This window comes from Apodemus sylvaticus, chromosome 2 (genome assembly GCF_947179515.1).
Source record: "Apodemus sylvaticus chromosome 2, mApoSyl1.1, whole genome shotgun sequence".
Lineage (NCBI taxonomy): Eukaryota > Metazoa > Chordata > Mammalia > Rodentia > Muridae > Apodemus > Apodemus sylvaticus.
Window position 1 is genome coordinate 184,734,174 of NC_067473.1, and position 18,928 is coordinate 184,753,101.

At 46.9% G+C, this 18,928-nt stretch overlaps 1 protein-coding gene across 1 annotated transcript in view; it reads right to left on the reverse strand.

Annotated features, from left to right (window-relative positions):
* Window positions 1-16,651, reverse strand: part of Tm7sf3 (transmembrane 7 superfamily member 3) — a 33,932-nt gene extending 17,281 nt beyond the window's left edge. The window contains exons 1-6 of the mRNA XM_052175283.1: window positions 16,438-16,651; window positions 8,039-8,193; window positions 5,197-5,347; window positions 3,609-3,729; window positions 1,521-1,692; window positions 37-214 (exon numbers count right to left, since the gene is read on the reverse strand). Of these exons, the coding sequence (XP_052031243.1) occupies window positions 37-214; window positions 1,521-1,692; window positions 3,609-3,729; window positions 5,197-5,347; window positions 8,039-8,193; window positions 16,438-16,513 (853 nt within the window). The 5' untranslated portion in view covers window positions 16,514-16,651. The remainder of the gene's footprint in view (window positions 1-36; window positions 215-1,520; window positions 1,693-3,608; window positions 3,730-5,196; window positions 5,348-8,038; window positions 8,194-16,437) is intronic.
* Window positions 16,652-18,928: the final 2,277 nt, after the last annotated feature.

Sequence of the window (18,928 nt, forward strand, 5' to 3'; positions counted from 1 at the left end):
GGAGGAATCTGTCTGGGTTTAAGTCCACATACTCACCAGAAGAAACACAGTTACCACCCACTGACTCAAAGCTGCAGGCATATGTGTGCGCGGGAACGTAAGCTGCAGATGTATTGAGGGACGGATCCCAAACAATGACATTATAGATGACTCCTTGTCCCGGGAGGGAAGAGAAGGACACGACTGTCTTATCATCAGCTGTCAGGGTAACCACCTAAAGCCAAACATAACAAGTGGTGTTTACATGGCTTTTAGAGCTGTGGTCAGCTGTACAAGGCCTGCAGAAAACCATGCAAGGCAGCAGTCCAGCATCGAGTCCCCAGGAGCTTTTGACAGCGGATGCCTTCTAGAGAAGGGACAGTCAGTTTCCCTCTTTAAAAGAGTGTGTGTGTGTGTGTGTGTGTGTGTGTGTGTGTGTGAGAGAGAGAGAGAGAGAGAGAGAGAGAGAGAGAGAGAGAGAGAGAGAGAGAGAATGTGCATTTGTGAGAGTATGGGTACCCATCAGTCCAGAAGAGGAAGTCATATCTCCTGGAGCTGGAGTTAGAGGCAGTCGGGAGACACCGGAAATGGGCGCTGAGAACTGAATCCAAATCCTCTGAGAAAGCAGCAAATGACCTCAGCACCTGAGCCATCTTTCCAGCCCTAAGAGTCAGTTTTCTTTAAGCATGTGGCCCCTGCAAGTTTGGCCACACTCCACTGGATGGCTCTTACCCATGAGTATACGGGCAGTGCAAACAAACAAAAACAAACAAAAATGGGACTTTCGGGGAGTGGGGGTCCAGAAAAAGGGACAGACATCATTTGAAATGTAAATAAATATATCAATAAATTAAAAAAAAATGATGTCTTATATCGAATTAAAAAAAATAATTGTCAATTTAAAAAAAATTGGCAGGAAGTTGGGAGGGAGTTTAGAGGGGTGGATGTGGGAGGAGTTAGAGGGAAGAGTTTGGAAAGGTAGATGTAGGAGGAGTTAAGAGGGAGGAGTTTGGATGGGTAGATATGGGAGGAGTTAGAGGGAGGAACTAGATGGGTGGATATGGGAGCAGTTAGAGGGAGGAGCTTGGAGAGGTGTGGGAGGATCTAGAGGGGAGGATATGGGAGGAATTAGAGGGAAGAGCTTGGAAGGGTGGATATGGGGGGAGTTAGAGGGAGGAGTTGGAGGAGTAGATGTGAGAGGAGTTAGGGGAGGAGCTGGAGGGGTGGATATGGGAGGAGTTAGGGGGAGGAGTTAGGAGTGAATATGACCAAAATACATTTCATTTGTGTATGAATGTCTTGAAGCAATAAAACACATGACCAAAAACTAACACCAGTGTGTATATCCTTCAGCAGCGTCTCAGTTTTTAAACCTTTCCATTTACGCTTGCTTAGCAGAAGTCCTTATTTAAGTTGCAGAAGTGTACAGAAAATTATCATCTACTTCTTTCCCACCTCAGGATGATGAGGTCACAGATATGGCAGCAATCAAAACAAAGAACACCCAAAGCAGCCACAGGAGCTACAAGAGCCAGACTCACTTTGACGGCACTGGCCTTCACCTGGGCCACCTGGGCCATCCTCTGAAGATGACGGAGAAGCGAGGCCTCAGTGAGGTCGTCCTCGGGCAGAAAGTATTGGTACACATCATAGCGCAGCCTCCACCTGGACTCCTGGCCTGTGCTCACGTCACACGGTGGGGGCTCTGCAGCTCTAAAGACAACCACAGCTCAGCATCAGCATCAAGCCCTGTCCATAGAGAGAAGCCAGAGCTCTGTTCTCAAACCTCTACAGGCGCAACCCCAACTATACAGCTTTGAGGTCTAAGCGTCACTCTGGAGAAAGTGGCACACAGCGATGGGCTGGATTTCAGTTCATATCCCTGCTGTAAAATGTCTGTGGGAGATAACCAGGTCCTGAGGGGAACCCTCCTGAGTGGGATCGGTGCCTTCACAGAAGCAGCCTCAGACAGCTCTCAGGCAATCTAAGTAAGGACTTTCTCATAAGGAAGGAAATTCTCTTCTCATAACGACACAGTAAGAAATCTGCACCTGCAGGAGGCCCCAACCAGAGCCCAAAGGCACTGCCTCTGAAAGCGACAGAAGGAACCTTTGGGGTGTGGTGCATGGCTGTGGTCCTAGAACTTGGGAGCCAGAAGGAGAATCAATGCAAGTTCCAAGGCCAGCCTGGTCTACACAGAAACTTCCAAGCGAGCCAGTGGCACATATACGTAAGAAAACAAATACCTATAAGTAAGTAAATAAGTAAATTACTGTTACTCATAATCCATCCAAGTAGTTTTTGGTATGGGTTAACCATTCTTTATCTAAAAATCTGAAACCTGAGGGGCTGGAGAGATCATTCAGCAGTTAAAAGCACTGACTGCTCTTCCCTGGGTAAAAATCCCAACACCCACACAGCAGCTCACAACTGTCTATAACTCCAAGATTCGATATCCTCACACGGATATACATGCAGGCAAAATACCATCACATAAAATTACAGTAAATTTTACAAATCTGAAACCTGAAACTTTTCAGGCTGATATTTGATGTCTCAGACTTGTTATATTTGGGGTCTTCAAATAATTGGGGATGTTCAGCCATTAAAGTCTACACAAATTTCAAACACTTCTGCCCCTAGACATTTCAGATAAGGGATGTTTAGCTTATTCTTTACAATAGCAGCTGGCTATTACACACACACACACACACACACACACACACATACACACACAGGCCAATGTGGTTAAAAGAAAAAACAAAAACAAAATCTGGCGTGAGTCAGACCCACAGCAATGACACATTTCCTATTTAACATTGTGTTGTGTGGTTAAAAAGATTTGATTCTGTGTGTGTGTGTGTGTGTGTGTGTGTGTGTATACCCATGGAATCCAGAAGAGGGTGTTTAACCTCAAAGGCCTTAGAAAACCTCTCTGTAAAATAAAAGCCACTGCTTCTTATTAAGATTAAATAACAAAGAGCCCATAGCATTCAGCGCTGTAGTGGGCAGGCAGGCAAAGAGTTTTCAAATAATCATTGCTATTCAAGTAGAAACTGAGGCAGTTTTGTAAAATTAAATCCTCAAGAGGTGTAAGAACTTAGGGCTATGAATACCTTCTATGTTTGAATGCTTTGAGAAAACCAAGACGAGGCAGGAGAGTCGCCTCAGTGGCTAAGTACACAAGCTTCTCTTACAGTGGACCAGGTTCATTCCCAGCACCCACACGGGGCAGCTCACAACCACCTGTAACCTCAGCTCTGAGGCATCTGGCACCTCTAGTCCTTACAGGCACTGTGTTCATGTGCACACACTCACACAGACATATACACACTTACAAATAATAAAAATAAATCTTTAAAACAGAGACCTAAGATGCACTTCTACGCTCACAATAGGCTTACTTCATACCTATCTCTTCAAATAAAGAATTCATAAGGACTGAGGAGAGTATTCAGTATAAAGAATAGTTCGAATATTAGCACTAAGGTTTAAATTACGCCAACCCTCAAATACGAAACAATCCCACATTGCTATAGAAGTGACGACCATGAGGCAGTCTGCTGGTCCCGTTCTACAGTCAGGAAAGTCCTAAGAGCAGCTCTGGCAGGGTGGGGTCGTCAGCCTACCTTGCATAGCCTATGTTTGCTGGTGCAAACTTGATGGTTGTTTCAAAAAAGTTATAGTCCAAATAAATGTTGGGATCAATATCTAAATCAAACTCCAAATTGCAGCCTCCAGGAATGGGATCTGAATGGAAAACGGTGAGGTTAGTAACCCAACAGTCCTTTCCATATTCCAAGAAAGCCCCACAGAGCCATGTCGGCACAGAATGCCACCCAGCACTTCCGCTGTATGGTGACTAAGGTTAGAAGGGGATGGGTCCCTCATGCCCTGTCCCTCACCATCTCTTTCAAATCCAGGGCTGTGTGCACATTACCCCTGAGCTGTTCCCAGCCCCACTCCCAAGCTCCAGCTTCAGACTTCCCTCAGCCGCTGTGAGCTGACTCTCTCTCAGTGCTGTCTGGGCCGGGTGCTAAAGGACCCCCTGACTCAACACTGCTCTTTCATTCAGACACCGCTGGTCACGTCTTTGGACTTTTCTGGAATTTACTATTCCCCACTGCAGGCTCAAACAGGCATTCCAGGCATTTCTCTTACCTCCAGGTATCTCCTCAGCCCTGAGCCTGTTCCTCAGTAGACACCATCATCCAGGTACTTGTGCTCAACACTAGGAAACGGCCATGTTCCCCCAGGTACCTCCACTCTCATGCGTGGCCTTGGCTTTGATACCAGCTATCTATCTAATCTTGTTCCTTTACTCCTGGCCGGCATTCTATGACGTGCTTCCAATGAGACGTCCTACAAGCATGTCAGACTCACTGTGCCCTCACAGGAGTCACTACTGACTCCATCCTACCCCATGAAAGGCCCAGCACCCAACAGCCCCACATCTAAACCTACTGTGCAGCACAATATCTAATATGTCCAAACAGGAGGCCGAGGCCCCTCTCTGGTAACGTGTAACCACTGCACCTTTTGGGTGGCTCTCCCCAGGCCTGGTCTAGGACTTGCTTTCAGACCCCACTTGTCACTTCCCTCACAGCTGTCGGGCTCCATCCTGACTCAGCTCTTTCTTCTTCATGTAGCTCAGGCTAGCCTTCCACTTGCCACGGAGCTGGCTCTAACCTGTTAGTCCTCCTGCTTCCACCTTCCAGTGCTAGATTATAAGCATGTGCCACAATGGCCAGTTTTACACGGTGCTGGAGATGGAACCCAGGGCATGGTGCATGCCGGGCAAGCACTGACCAAGCACGCTACATCACCAGCTCCTCCGTAGCCAGCTTTCTAAAGATGAAATGGACTGCGTGGCTCCCCTCTCACACTCTCTCGGCTTCCTTTGAACCCTCCTTAGCAATGCGTGCAAACTGTGTTCAAGGCTCTTTGCTTTCCAGCTGCAGACACACCCAGTGCCCACCACTCTCCAAACCCTGCGCCGTTCTCAGGATACACCCACTGCCTCATCTGCCCAAGATAACAAAGAATGAACGCTCCAAGTCACAACCCAAGCTTCCAGTCCCACTAGCTCTCTGCTAGTGAAACACTCTGATTAAATAAACTACGCTCCTAATGAACAACTTTACCAGGATAATGTTCCCTGAGATCCCACAAACAGATGAAGCTCATGTCCACGGATGAGCTTGGCAAGGGAATTACCTTGTTCTGAGTAGGAAAGCGTGACGGCCACACTTTGAACAGGCTTGGCATCTTTCGTCTCCAGGTACCAAGTGCGCGTAGTCTGCTCGGGTCTAAGTATGAAAACCAGCCCTCTGTCGTTGCCTGTTCCCGAGGTGCTGGGAAGGAGAGTCTGCATTTGGGAAGCAAAGCCCCATGAAAACTGACTTGAGAAATCACATCCACTGCAGAGCTGCTCAGCGTGCACTGCTCCCCAAACCCTCTCAAAACAAAAGAGAAAGAATTCCTCAGGGAGTTTTCATCTCTCTGTTCTAATATCCACACCTTCATGCCGGAGAACTCTCTGAACATATCACTGGGGCTGGAGTGATGGCTTTAGCAGTTAAGTGTACCGGTTGCTCTTCCAAAGGGCCTGGGTTCAATTCCCAACATCCACATGATGGTTTACAACAGTCTGATTCCAGTTGCAGGGGACCTGACACCCTCTTTTAGTCTACACAGGTACTGGGCACATATGTGGTACACATGCATACGTACTGGCAAAACACCCATATAAAAGAAATGAGTAAATAAATAAAAGTTTAGTAATATTTCCTCAGTCAGAAGGTTTGAACTTCTGTGACAAAATACAACAGGTTTTATGGTTTAGGAACACAGCAGAGTGAGGAAGGAAGGCACTGTGGGGAGCCTCTTTATAGGGGTGCTGTCCTTTTGGAGAGGTTCTCTCATGTCTGCATCCCACGGTTACTGCGTTTGAGGGTGTGCGTGTGTATATATGTTCCTGTGTATATGATTACATGTGCATATGCCAAGTGTGTGAGCACATGTGTGGTGAGTGTGTGAGCAAACGTGAGTGTGTAAGAACATGTGGCGAGTGTATGAGCACACATGCTGTGTGAGCAGACATGTGAGTGTATGAGTACACATTTCGAGTGTATGAACAGACATGTGCTGAGTGTGTGAATACATGTGGCAAGTGTGTGAATACATGTGGCAAGTGTGTGAATACATGTGGCAAGTGTGTGAATACATGTGGTAAGTGTGTGAATACATGTGGTAAGTGTGTGAATACATGTGGTAAGTGTGTGAATACATGTGGCAAGTGTGTGAATACATGTGGTAAGTGTGTGAATACATGTGGTAAGTGTGTGAATACATGTGGTAAGTGTGTGAATACATGTGGTAAGTGTGTGAATACATGTGGCAAGTGTGTGAATACATGTAGTAAGTGTGTGAGAAGACGGGTGGCCTGTGAGTAAGTACACGTGTCAAGTGTGTGACCAGACATGTGGCAAATGTGTAAGTACACATGACAAGTGTGTGATCAGACATGTGGTGAGTGTGTGAGCACACGTGTGGAGATCAGAGGTTGACATTGGGTATTGCCCTTCATCACTCTCCAACTTATTTTATTTAATTTATATATTTTAGATTTGTCATTTGTTTCATTTTATGTACGAGTGGTTTGCCTGCAAGCGTGAACATACACCATGTGCATGCCTGGTGCCCTCAGAGGTCAGATCTCATGGAACTGGAGTTACAGGTGGTTATGAGCCACGCTCTGAGTGCTGGGAACTGAACCCAGGTCCTCTCCAAGAACAAGTTGCTGAGTTATCTCTCCATCCCCTGCAGATGACTTTTTAAGACATGGTTTCCCACTGAACCTGGATCTCACTGACTGGCTAGGCTGATCAGCCAGCTGAGCCTTGTTTCTCCTCCCCAGACCTAAGGTAACAAAGCCACACCAGGTCTGGCTGGTTTCTGTTTTGTTTCTTGGTGGGTTTTTAGGATCAATCTCAGGTCCTATAGACTGAGCCTTCTGTTCAGCCCTCAGATTCCATTTCTTAATACCAAGACACCAGGAGTCAGGGTGCAGACCAGTGGTAAAGCACTTGCCTGTGGAGTCTGATGGCCTGGATTTCATTCCCAGCTTAATATGGAAAGAAAATAAAACAAGCAAAAGCAAGGAAACAGAGAACCAAACACAACCTCTATGACTTACATGCTGAACTTCCCAAGCACTACAGTTCAACTGAGCTGAGACGTACTCTGTCTGGTCCTGAGGCTGACAAGACAAAACCAAAGCTCTGGCCCCAAAGACTTCAGTTTACAAAAAGCATTTGTTTTAAAGATGTGTTTAATTACTTATTTTTAATTTATGTGCATCAATGTTTTTGCCTGTATGCATTTCTACACACCATACACGAGCCTGATACCTCTGTGGAGGCCAGAGGAGGAATCAGAGCCCAGGCACTGAGTTGTGAGTTGCTGTGTGGGTGCTGGGAACCAAACCCAGAACCCCTGCAAGAGCAGCAAGTGCTCCTTAACCACTGAGCCATCCTGCTGGAAACCTTTTCTCCTTTAAGGCCAGTGTTCACGTAGGTCAGGTCATCTCTGCCTCACTGTGCAGTGGAAGCTGGCCAAGTGCTCAAGCCTCCACAATCAGAATCTCTTAAAGCTAAGAGAATGAGAAGGAAAAATGTACCATGTGAGTTTCAACTTGGCAAGCCCCAAAGCAAGGGGCTTCACCTACAGAGTCGGGGGGCTTCAGAGAACCCTTTGCCACAGCAACCAAAAATCAAACAAACAAAAGACCAAGAACACTACTGGCCATCAGAAGGGACAGAAGAAAGAGCTCTGCTCCTCACAGTCATTTCTAGAACCCTGTGTTCTGTTCACTTACATAGTCTGCCAGTCAAGGAAACAGAGGGCAACCCAGGCACCGAGGTCTTAGAATATAAAGATGGCCAAAACTTTGCTGCATGGAGACCCAGGCCCACTCACACACAGATATCAAAATCCCTAACATACAAGACTCAATATTATAGAGATGCTTTTTATCGAAACAGTCCTTTGCACTTACCTTAGTAAATGAAACGGTTGTGTTCTGATACTGTGAGTGTATTTGGAAAAGAAGAAAGGTCACATTGCTTGAAATATGGCGCAGAACGGCCTCCTGCGGAAAGGACCTGCTGAGTGCAAAGTACGTAAATTTTCCCACAGAAAACTCGAGGAAACCTACAATGAGAAAAGTTTCTCATTACAATATTGTGCCGGTAGCATCAATTTGTGGAAATTCCATTCATAAACAAATGTACCATGCTAATTTAACCCTTGGAAAGCCCCTTGAGTGTCAGGCATGGTGGAAGAAGCCTGTTAGTCCTCGGGAAGCTAAAGCAGACGGATCCGTGTGAGTACCCGGCCAGCCAGGAGTACAGATCAAGACCCTGTGGGTGTCTGGGTGATGTCTGTCACAACAAGGATACTGAAACTTTAAAGCTGAAACATGGTTAGACGAAGCCATTGCAGTCCTGATTCACGACAGCCACGGTCACCCGTACCAGGCCTACACGAGGCCAGCCAACCCTGTGAACAATTCCTCACAGGTAGCAGAGGAACTCACGGGTCCTATTCTTCCTGCTGAGCTGTGACCGCTGACAGAATCTAGGAGTATCACTGTCTTCAGTTCTATCTCTATTGAGCCCACCAGTCTCCAATAGGTAGTTCCAAACCCATGTATGAAAATGACAAGTACTTTAATTCATTTTTAAAAAATGACCCTGTCTCAAAAAACAACACATATATGCCTTCCGGCCTGTCAGCTGTGGTGGGACACTTTTCCTGGCCCTCAGGGACCAGTATCCTTTCCCTGCACAAGAAGCTCTCCCCTCATTTCTGTCCTCCAATTCTTGGTTTCATTGTTTGTCTCCATCCACTCCCCTAGGCATACACCCTTTCCCCTCATTTCCTCCAGTTGGCAAGTATCAGCAAGTACTTATAAAGTAGCTCTCTGTGCCTAGACCCTGAGCAAGCAAATCCACTACAGCTTCTCTAGCAGAGCGGCCACTGTCATCCCTTGGGCAATCCTCCAATGTCCTCTAGAGAAGTGGTAGCCCTCCCTCATCATCTGCCGGGACATAGACTCTGCGCCAGAACAGCTCAGAAGGTGTGGAAGACACTGAAGTCATCTCCAGAGATATGCTGGTGGCTAACTTTCCTTAACTTCTCTCTTCAACCCAGAAGTGAACATCATTCTCCCAGATTCCAACACACTAGAAACCGCAAGACCAAAGCTCAGCAGTTAAGAGCCCAGTGGTTCTCCGTGGCCCAGGTTCAGTTCCCAGAACCTACACAGCAGCTCAACACTGCCTATATCCAGCTTCAGGGGATCGCATACCCTCTTCTGGCCACTGCAGGCAGCAGGTACACATGTGGTACACAGGTGTACATGCAGACAACACATAAAATAAATAAAATAAATCTTTAGAAAAGAAACAGGACCACAGCAATTAAAATGATTAAGCACACAGACCACTGATAACACCAGAAGCGATGCTAAAAACAAGCGCAAGCGGCCCTGGGAGTGTGTAGCAAGTGTCAAGTGGTTTCTTTTTATGCAGACTCTTTTTTTTTTTTTTTTTTTTTTTTTTTTTGGTTTTTTGGAGACAGGGTTTCTCTGTATGGCCTTAGCTGTCCTGGAACTCACTCTGTAGACCAGGCTGGCCTCGAACTCAGAAATCCGCCTGCCTCTGCCTCCCAGAGTGCTGAGATTACAGGCGTGCGCCACCACCGCCCAGCTGCAGACTCTTTTTCAAGTTTCAAAGCATTCTTTTCAGAAATTTCATGATTTAACAAAAGCTTCCAGCTTTGATGGCCTCAAGATTCAAGTTCTGCTTTGAGTCTACATCTTAAATTTGTTAAAACAACAATAACACAACAACAGTAAGAGAGAGAGAGAGAGAGAAGGAGGGAGGGAGAGAGGGACGGAGGCAGAGAGCGCGTGCTATGTTCAATTCTCCGCACTCAGAAGGAAAAAGGATGAAACAATACAGGGATGCTATCAACTCCTGCCCATTGCTTTCCCCCAGTGCAAACATCCCCACAGCTGACACTCTGGTGTCATCATCCCTTAGCAGCCACAGGATACAAGTCCCAAACTCGCCAACTGCCAATCCCTGCCCACGCCTCACTGAACACGGTAGATACCGAGAGATGGCTCAGTGGGTAAGACCACTTACTAAGCAAGCATGAGGGACCTGGAGTTCAAATCCCAGCACCCACATGAAAAGCCAGGCACACCACATACACTGTAATGCCTCTACTATGGAGGACAGCGGTAGGAAGATCACGGGGATTTTCTGGCCACCAGTGTAGTTCCAGGTTCAGAAAAAGGTTATTTTCAAGGAAATAAGGTAGACACTAACACACACACACACACACACACACACACACACACACACACGCACAGAGAGAGAGAGAGAGAGAGTTAGCATTTCTTCTAGGTTCTGCCCCATAGCCAGGTGTGCCTGACTCAATATAAAAGGGGCTGCTTGCCCCCTCCTCTCTCTCTTGCTCTCTTCCCTCTCTGTCCCTTCAATCCCCATGCCCCTCCCCCTCCCTCCACATGCTTATGGTCTGCCTCTACTCTTCTACACTCTCACTTTGCTTCTCTCTCTCTCTCTCTCTCTCTCTCTCTCTCTCTCTCGCTCGCTCTCGCTCTCTTTCTCTCTCTGTCTCTCTCCCTCTCTCTGCCCCTTTCTCTCTGCTTTTCTCTGTCTCTATTACCCCCTCCCCTCAACCTCCTACTCCATCCCCTAAATAAACTCTACTCTACATTATACCCATCCACTAGCTGGCACCCCAGGGGGAAGAGGTGGGGGCTTCAGCATGGGCCCCCGCAGAGCACCCCTTTCCCTGCACCATACTGCACCTCAACAAACATATCCCTGGCTTCTCTTTCGTTTTTAGAAAACACGACGCACGTGCATGCATACCATGTGTATTTAAAAAAAAAAAAAACGGCGTTATGACAAACATATATCCACACACTTTATCTGTGGATCATTTGCACACCTAACACAGGTGCTGCATCGTTACATTGTTAGAGAGCAATAAAATGAAGAGACTACACTTCTGGTACAGATACACTTTTACATGGTTATCATCATCGCTCTGCAGCTAGTCGGATCTGCAGGACACAAAGCTTGGGCATGGAGACCAACTTGTGTTGAAGATTCAGTATCAGGATTCATGCTGCCTACTTCTACACATGCTCAAGAAGAAAGATGTTTAAATGTGAGGCACAGACCACTCACTGGGTCTTAGGCATCTGCATATGTCAGTGCTGATAACTCAGGGCTGAAGCTGTAGCTTGGTGACAGAGTATTTGTTTAGCATGTTTGAGAGGGAGCTCCGTGCCTGTACTACTAGAGGGTGGGGGGTGGGGACTCTAATTGGCCCTTTTTAAAGCCATTGAGTATCCCATTGTACATGCATATCATAATTGCATCTACTGATGAGCATCCCCACTGCTAGCCTAGTGTGAAACACAAATCAAGAAAAACTGCTCTGCATGGCACGCACACCTTCAGTCTCAACGCTCAGAGGGTTTTTAGGGTGGGGTTTCTATTGCTGTGAACAGACACCAAGACCACAGAGATTCTTATAAAGGAGAACATTTAGTTGGGGCTGGCTTACAGGTTCTGAGGTTTAGTCCACGGTCATCATGGTGGCATGCAGGCAGACATGGTGCCGGAGAAGGAGCAGAGAGTTCTACATCTTGATCCACAGGCAGCAAGAAAAGAACTGGCTTAGCAGGGTGGTGATGGCACACACCTGTAGTCCCAGCACTCTGGGAGGCAGAGGCAGGTGGATTTCTGAGTTCGAGGCCAGCCTGATCTACAGAGGACAGCCAGAAAACCAGAGAAACCCTGTCTCGAAAAAACTAAATCCAAAAAAACAAAAAAACAAAAAAAAGAACTGGCTTGAGCTTCTGAGCCCTCAAAGCCCACCCTCTAGTAAAGCCACACTCATTCCAACGATGCTACACCCACTCCAACGAGGCCACATCTTCTAATAGTGCCATTCCTTAGGGACTAAGTGTTCAAACACATACTCTATCAGGGACATTTCTATTCAAACCACCACAGGAGCGACATCAGAAGACTAGGGTTTAAGGTCATCCTAGGCTAGATAGTGAGTTTGAAGCCAGCCTGGACTATATCAGACTCTGTCTCAAAAATTCCCCCAAATAAAATAAAATAGTTCTGTTTTGCAGGAAAGTGTTCTAGAAAGCATATAGGTCAGGTGATTAACTTAATGTGAGATTTTTTTGATGTCATGGTGTAACAGATGACCTTTGCCCTTATGGCGAAACTGTACCTAAGTTGTCTTCCTGTCTATAAAGTCACAACTGGAAACAAAGCCTGAGACATGACCTAGGTAGCCGGGCTGAATTTCCAAGCTGAAGCCTGCGCTTCTGACTTCAGGAAGCTCCCCCAGGCTCATAGGAACCACCAGGAAGAGCGCCTGCGTTTTCAGACGAGATGCTCCACCGAGGCCCCACCCCCACATGCCTGCAGCAGGAAGGTGCTGAAGATAGATAGTGAGGTGGGGTGGAGAGACAGTCTATGACATCTAAAAACTGGTCCCGTTGTATTAACATCAGTAACATTAAGAACAGCTACCTTGCCGGGCAGTGGTGGCAGACAACACTACAGAGTAAGATCCAGGACAGCCCGGGCTATACAGAGAAACCCTGTCTCGAAAAAACCAAATCCAAAAGAAAAGAAAAAAAAAAAAGAACAGCTACCTTGCCGGGCAGTGGTGGTGCACGCCTTTAATCCTAGCACTTGGGAGGCAGAGGCAGGCAGATTTCTGAGTCCGAGGCCAGCCTGGTCTACAGAGTGAGTTCCAGGACAGCCAGGCCTACACAGAGAAACCCTGTCTCAAAAAAAAAAAAAAAAAAAAAAAAAAACAGCTACCTTAAAGTGCTCCTCTTTTTTAAATATAATTCCTTCCTTACTTATCACCTTTTCTATAGTTTTTATGAACTGTCCTTATTATCATAAGGAAACTACAATATACCCTGATTTAATTGTTTGTGGAGGTGATCTCTTGCCAAGAATCACCCATACCACTTAAATGAAAATGCCTAGCAGTAGCTTCAGACAGGAATTTGAAAACAAACATTCATTCAAACAGTTGGGAGAGCGCTCAACACACTCAACCACCGTGCTCAGAGCCCTGGGTTTGAGCGCCGGCCATGGACAAGCCAGTGTTGGTGCTGCCATCCAACAGTGTGGAGGGGGATCAGATGCAGGCAGGAGGATCAGATGCTTAAGTCGTCCTCAGATATGTATAGCTCAAGGTTAGCCCAGCCTCAGAAAACAAGCAGAAAGTTATCCATGTACCTGAAAACTGCTAACTTCAAGTTTGGTGAGTAAGAGAGAGACTGTCGCGGCTCCATTCCTAACCCAGCGCTTTGTACAGGGGAACGATTCGCTGGACAAGAAAGAACCATTGCACAACTGGTACAGAGAGTTGCATTTTAACCCAAGCTCCTGTGGTTTCCCTCCCGGCTACACAGGTCTTTGTTGTATCTGATGATCCTGTGTCTGGCGCAGCACCAGCGGCCTGGCAGTGAACGCCTGTTCAACGCTGACTGAACTCTGTGACTTAAGGCAAGGTACTTATTTCCTCTGGGCCTCTGTTCTCTCGCAGTAAAAGGGAAGTAGCTGTGCTACAGAAACCACCCAACAAGCGGGAGGATGGTTTTATAACCTATAGGTCCTGCCTAGCCAGGATCATGAACTTCTGTACCTTGCCAGTGCTTTGGAGATGTAAAAATGTCAGGCACCCTCAGATTGGCCCCACAAAGATGCTAGTGGGGAGAGGGTTAGCATTTCCTCACAGAGATGCTCTGCCTATCATAAGCCACATTGAGGGGACTTCCACAGAGATACAATGGAAGATACTCAAGGTGGGGCCTGGGGTATGGCTGATGGTAGATGCGTGCACAGGGCTCTGGGGTCAATTCCCAGTGCCACCAAAAATAACCCAGAAATGGGAGAGACGAACAGGGGAGTCTTTCTGCCTCAACCTCCCAAACAGCTGGGTCACGACAAGCCTGAGACACCCAACCTGGCTGGAAAGAGCATTTAATTTCTACTCACAAAAGACTTGGCAAGAGAAGACATACCCTGCAGAAGTTAATAGGACCCTACCCTTCCCTCCAAGCCATCCAGAGAAGGAGTCACCAGAGACATTTGACTGGCATAATTAGATCTTATGACTGGGGTGTGGGAAGCAGACAGTACATCAAAGGTCGTTACAGAGCGGATGGCCCAGTCAAGATGGCGTGCTTACTCGAACTGTACTTGGGAGGGCTACGGCTCTGCTTTATCTGACATTTTAAAAACAATCCAAACTTCCATCAGGATGGGAGGGACGGTGTTTCTATTTTCACACGTACTTCCCATCCTTAACCAGCGAGTTTTCCTTCCGCTAACTCCATTCTGGAAGACCGTCCACTCCCAATCACTTCTCTATCTTAAATCCCCCCAACTCTCTCCTCACTTCATTAGTAAAATGCACCTCAGACTTCCCTCCATTGTCTGTGCTAGCTAACACAGCAGCTAACTTTAGGAGCACCAACAAAGTGTATCCCTCCTAATTGGACTAATTCTCCTCAGTCCAAACACTCAGGGCAAGAGGTACAGCTCCTGCCACCTGTATCACAGCCACAACTCCACCATTCATGGGAGGCTCACCCTTCGACTGTAATGTCCATGCTACATTTCACCAGCCAGACAGGGAATAGCAGCTTTTAATCACGCAGCTGTTGAGTGTCGGAGTCCAATCCCTCTCCTGTACACAACAATACTAACTTGAAACAGAAAGAACAACACACAGCAGAAGTGCCGTGCCATAATCAGAGGTGAGACAGTGTAAGAAAAAAAACTTAGCTCTCCACGTAGTATTTCTCTTTCTTGACTTCTGTGAAAAGTTTCTGCCTATTAAGTACTGAAACTCCAAACTGGAAATAAAAGCTCTGGCTCCCAGCCTTCCAGACTCAGGAGCAATTCCAGGTCAACCCCAAACTCAATCCTTCCTCTTTCCCACCTTCAGAAGGCTGTTCCCAAGATTAAGACTCATAGACTGAATATAAAGCCTTATGCTGTGAAAGGTTTTTGTTTTTGTTTTGTTGTTTTGTTGAAATAGGGTCTCGTGTAGTCCAGGCTGACTTCGTAATCCTTGTTTAGTTGAATCTGATTTTGCACCCTGGATTCTCCACTTTCTGAATGCTGGAGTAGAGGCCATCACGCCTGGTCCATGTCATGCTCAGGAAGAACAACACCAAGACTAATTAAATGCCAGGCAAACACTCTAACAACTGGGCTACATCCCCAGCCCTGGGGCAAAATGATCTCAGAAAGTGGGTTGCTGAAGGGCAGGACCATTCGACTTGCAGGGCAACACACCAGGTGCTGCGAAGTTTGTGAAAAATGCATCTCAGGCCTCCAGAGGGATGGATTGCTATCTCCTGGGGCATCGAGGATTACTCAGACCGTGAAATGGGCCTAACAAACGGCCAGGGCCAGAGGCCAATGCTTCCACTGTAAGCCAGAGTTTTCTTCAAGAAAATAGAAGGATGTGTGTGTGTGTGTGTGTGTGCACTCAACACACAAATATTTGTACTTTTCAGTACTGGCCTTCATTGTACTCAAAGATCCTAAAATGCAGTATTAACCCTGGCTTTTCACAGATAAGCCAGGAAAAAAAAAGATCTCATCATTCAGAAAACGGTTGTATTTGCTGTTTGACTAGAGCTCAAAACAAGGAAAGTAGTTAACACAGCCACAAAACAGCACGTGATCACCAGCCTGACACAATTAGAGCTTTATGCGCTTCCCATTAACGCCCCCACCCCCTCCCAACAGTCGCTAAACCCCTCTCACTCAGCACACGACCTAGGATTTCATGTCCCATCACAGGCTCATTTTTCCTCTCAAACTGCAAATCGTCACCCAGCTGAAAAGCATCTAGATTTGGGAGTGTCAAAGGCAGATAGTTGCGTGGAACGCTTTAGTTCCTCGATAGACTCAGCTGCCGGTAGCCGACCGGCTGGGTTTGGTTTTAGTTTGGGCCTGACGCTTACTCTCCAGGCCGGTCTCGAACGCGTAATCCTCCTGTCGCAGCCTCAGGGGTGCTGCGCTTACAGGCGTGCTTCCCGAAATTCAGTTAAAAAGGCCGTTTCAATGTGTCCAACTAAAACTACAAACATGGCTGCTCCCTGCCGGGAAGAATGCCTCAAAGGGGGCTACTTATCTCTTCCCGGTTCCCAGCCCAAACGGGGCGCTGACAGGATGGACCCGGTCCCGAACCCACAGCCTAACGCGTGTCTGCAACCAGGGAGGGCTGCACAGAGCCGGGCAGCCTGCGGCCTTGCTGTCAGAGCGGAGGCAAGTTTGGGAAGCTCACCGTCGCTGGAGTTCGCCTGGGCCTCGGCGCTGCCCGCCGCCAGCACCGCCAGGACCAGCAGGCGCAGCCGCCACATCGCTGCGGGCCGGGGGCGCGCGGGCCGGGGGCGCGCAGGCCGGGTCGGGTGCTACCCCGGAGCGCCCGCGCGCATCGCTGTAGCGCGCCGGCCCCCGCGCGTTCACCTGTCGTCCCAGCCCCGCCAGGCGCGCGCTTCCGGCACGAAGACCGCGCGCGTCCCCGGCCGGCCCCTGCGGGCGCGCGCCTCCTGCCGGAGCTCCAGGGCGAGCTGGGCTCCGGGGCGAGCCGGGTTTTTTTGTGTCTTTCCTCTTCCTTCCTTTTTCCTTCTTTGTCTTTTCTCCATTTCTCCTTTCTTTCTTTCTCTTTCTTTCTTTTCTTTTTTAGTATAGAATAGTTTATTTAGGGCGTGGGGAGGGGGGTTAAGAGGTTAGGAAAGGCAGAGAGTAGAGAAGTAGAGGCTGGCCCTGGCCTTTAGCACGTGGAGAGGGAGGGGAAGGGGAGGGAATGGGGAGGGGGAGAGCAGGAGAGAAGCAAGAGAGCAGGAGCTTCTTTCTTTTTTTTTCTTTTTTCTTGGTTTTTCAAGATAGGGTTTCTTTGTGTAGCCCCAGCTGTTCTGGAATTCACTCTGTAGACCAGGCTGCCCTAGAACTCAAAAGATCCTCCTGCCTTTGCTGGGACTAAAGGCATGCATCACCACCACCACCACCACCACCCCAGCTACTTTTTGTCATTCCAACCGTGCAAAAGAACTTTCTCTCTCTTTTTTTTTTTTTCTGAGACCAGGCCTGACACAATCTAGAATGGCCTTTAGCTGCTATGCAGTAGAGATGACCTTGAACTTCTGACCTCTCATAGCTTCCCACGAGCTGGGAAGATAAACTTGTGCCACCACTAATGGATTTCATATTTTATTGAGATATTGAGGCACAGTGAGGTGCCCCAAGCCACAAACAGGATTCTTAGTATCTTAAAAGGCACTTATGAAAAAGGGAAAAACTTTAAAAAACAAGCATAACACAGACTTGAGTTAATAATATAGCCTGTACCACTCTTTTCACTCTTTCAAGGTAAGATACCAATGACAGTCATGACAGAAACGGATGTAAAATGTGTGCGAGAAATTTTGCAATTTTTTCTTGTAACCTAAACCTTAAAATAAATTGATAACATTTTAAATGGGAAAGGCAGAGTGTCTGGGGCTTGTCATTCTAGCATTTGGGAGGCTGAGACAGGAAGCTTGCTAGGAGTGAGAGAACACAGATTCCACACATAGTGAGACTGTAAGAAAACAGTAATGATAAAATCAGTAAGCAAATTAATGCAATGGACAGTAATGGAGTCAGTCCCATGCAAGACCACCTAAAGCACAGTTCTCAGCCTTCCTAATGCTGCGACCCTTTAATACAGTTCATGTTGTATTAATACATGTATATTTAATACAGTTCATGTATGGTTCTCCAACCATAAAATTATTTTTGTTGCTACTTTATAACTGTAATTTTGTTATTGCTATGAATCATAAATATTTGCGTTTTCCAGTGTACTTATGTGGCCCCTGTGAAAGGAGATTTTTGGCCCCCTAAAGGGGCCGAGACCCACAGGTTGAGAACAGCTGACTTAAAGCACCCTTGGGTCTTCAGTGAGTGTGCTCTGAAGGTCAGCATGAAGATGTCCATCACTTCCAGGCAGGAGTGACAAAGGAATACAAACATCCCAAGTCATCACATTACACACATTAAACATGCCTGCTTCTTTCAAGTATCAACTACACTCCTTGAGTTCCCTTATTGTTTTAATTATTATTAATAATATTAATTGTTATTGATTATTTTGGTTTGGGGAGATACAGTCTTGGATCTTTCATTGGTAGCCTAGGATAGCCTAGAATTCACTATGTAGCCCAGACTGGCCTTAACCTCCTGCTGCAAAGTACCCTTCCGTTGAGGCCTAAGAATCCCTGTTTGTGCTTAGGAGCCCTTTGCAAATAAAATAAAATAAAATGAAATGAAATGAAATGAAATGAAATAAAATACTAAATAAAGGAATCCATTGATTGCTTTGTTTGTTTGTTTGTTTGTTTGTAACAACATTGGAAGATTGCTGCTTCCTGCAGCAACTACCTTAGCTACTACAGTTGACTTTAGGGCGGCTTTTGAAGTGTTTGCTAAATTAGTCCTGAGCACCATTGGGGGGGGGGGGATGTTTCTCTCTTCTAAGCAAAGATATCCTTGAAAACTCACAACCTCAATCTGAACTTCTCAGATGCCGTATCTGTGTGCTGTTGAAGAGCCACAGCCCATGCAACAGAAGGTCACTCAGGGACTACGGGCTCCATAATGGATTTGTCTGGGACGGCTACCTTGCTTTTTTTGTTTTTGATTTTTAGGTTCATGTATGAAGGTGTTTTATCTGAATAAGTATCCGTGCACCAGGTGCATGCAGTGCCTAAGGAGGCCAGAACAAGGGCTTTGAA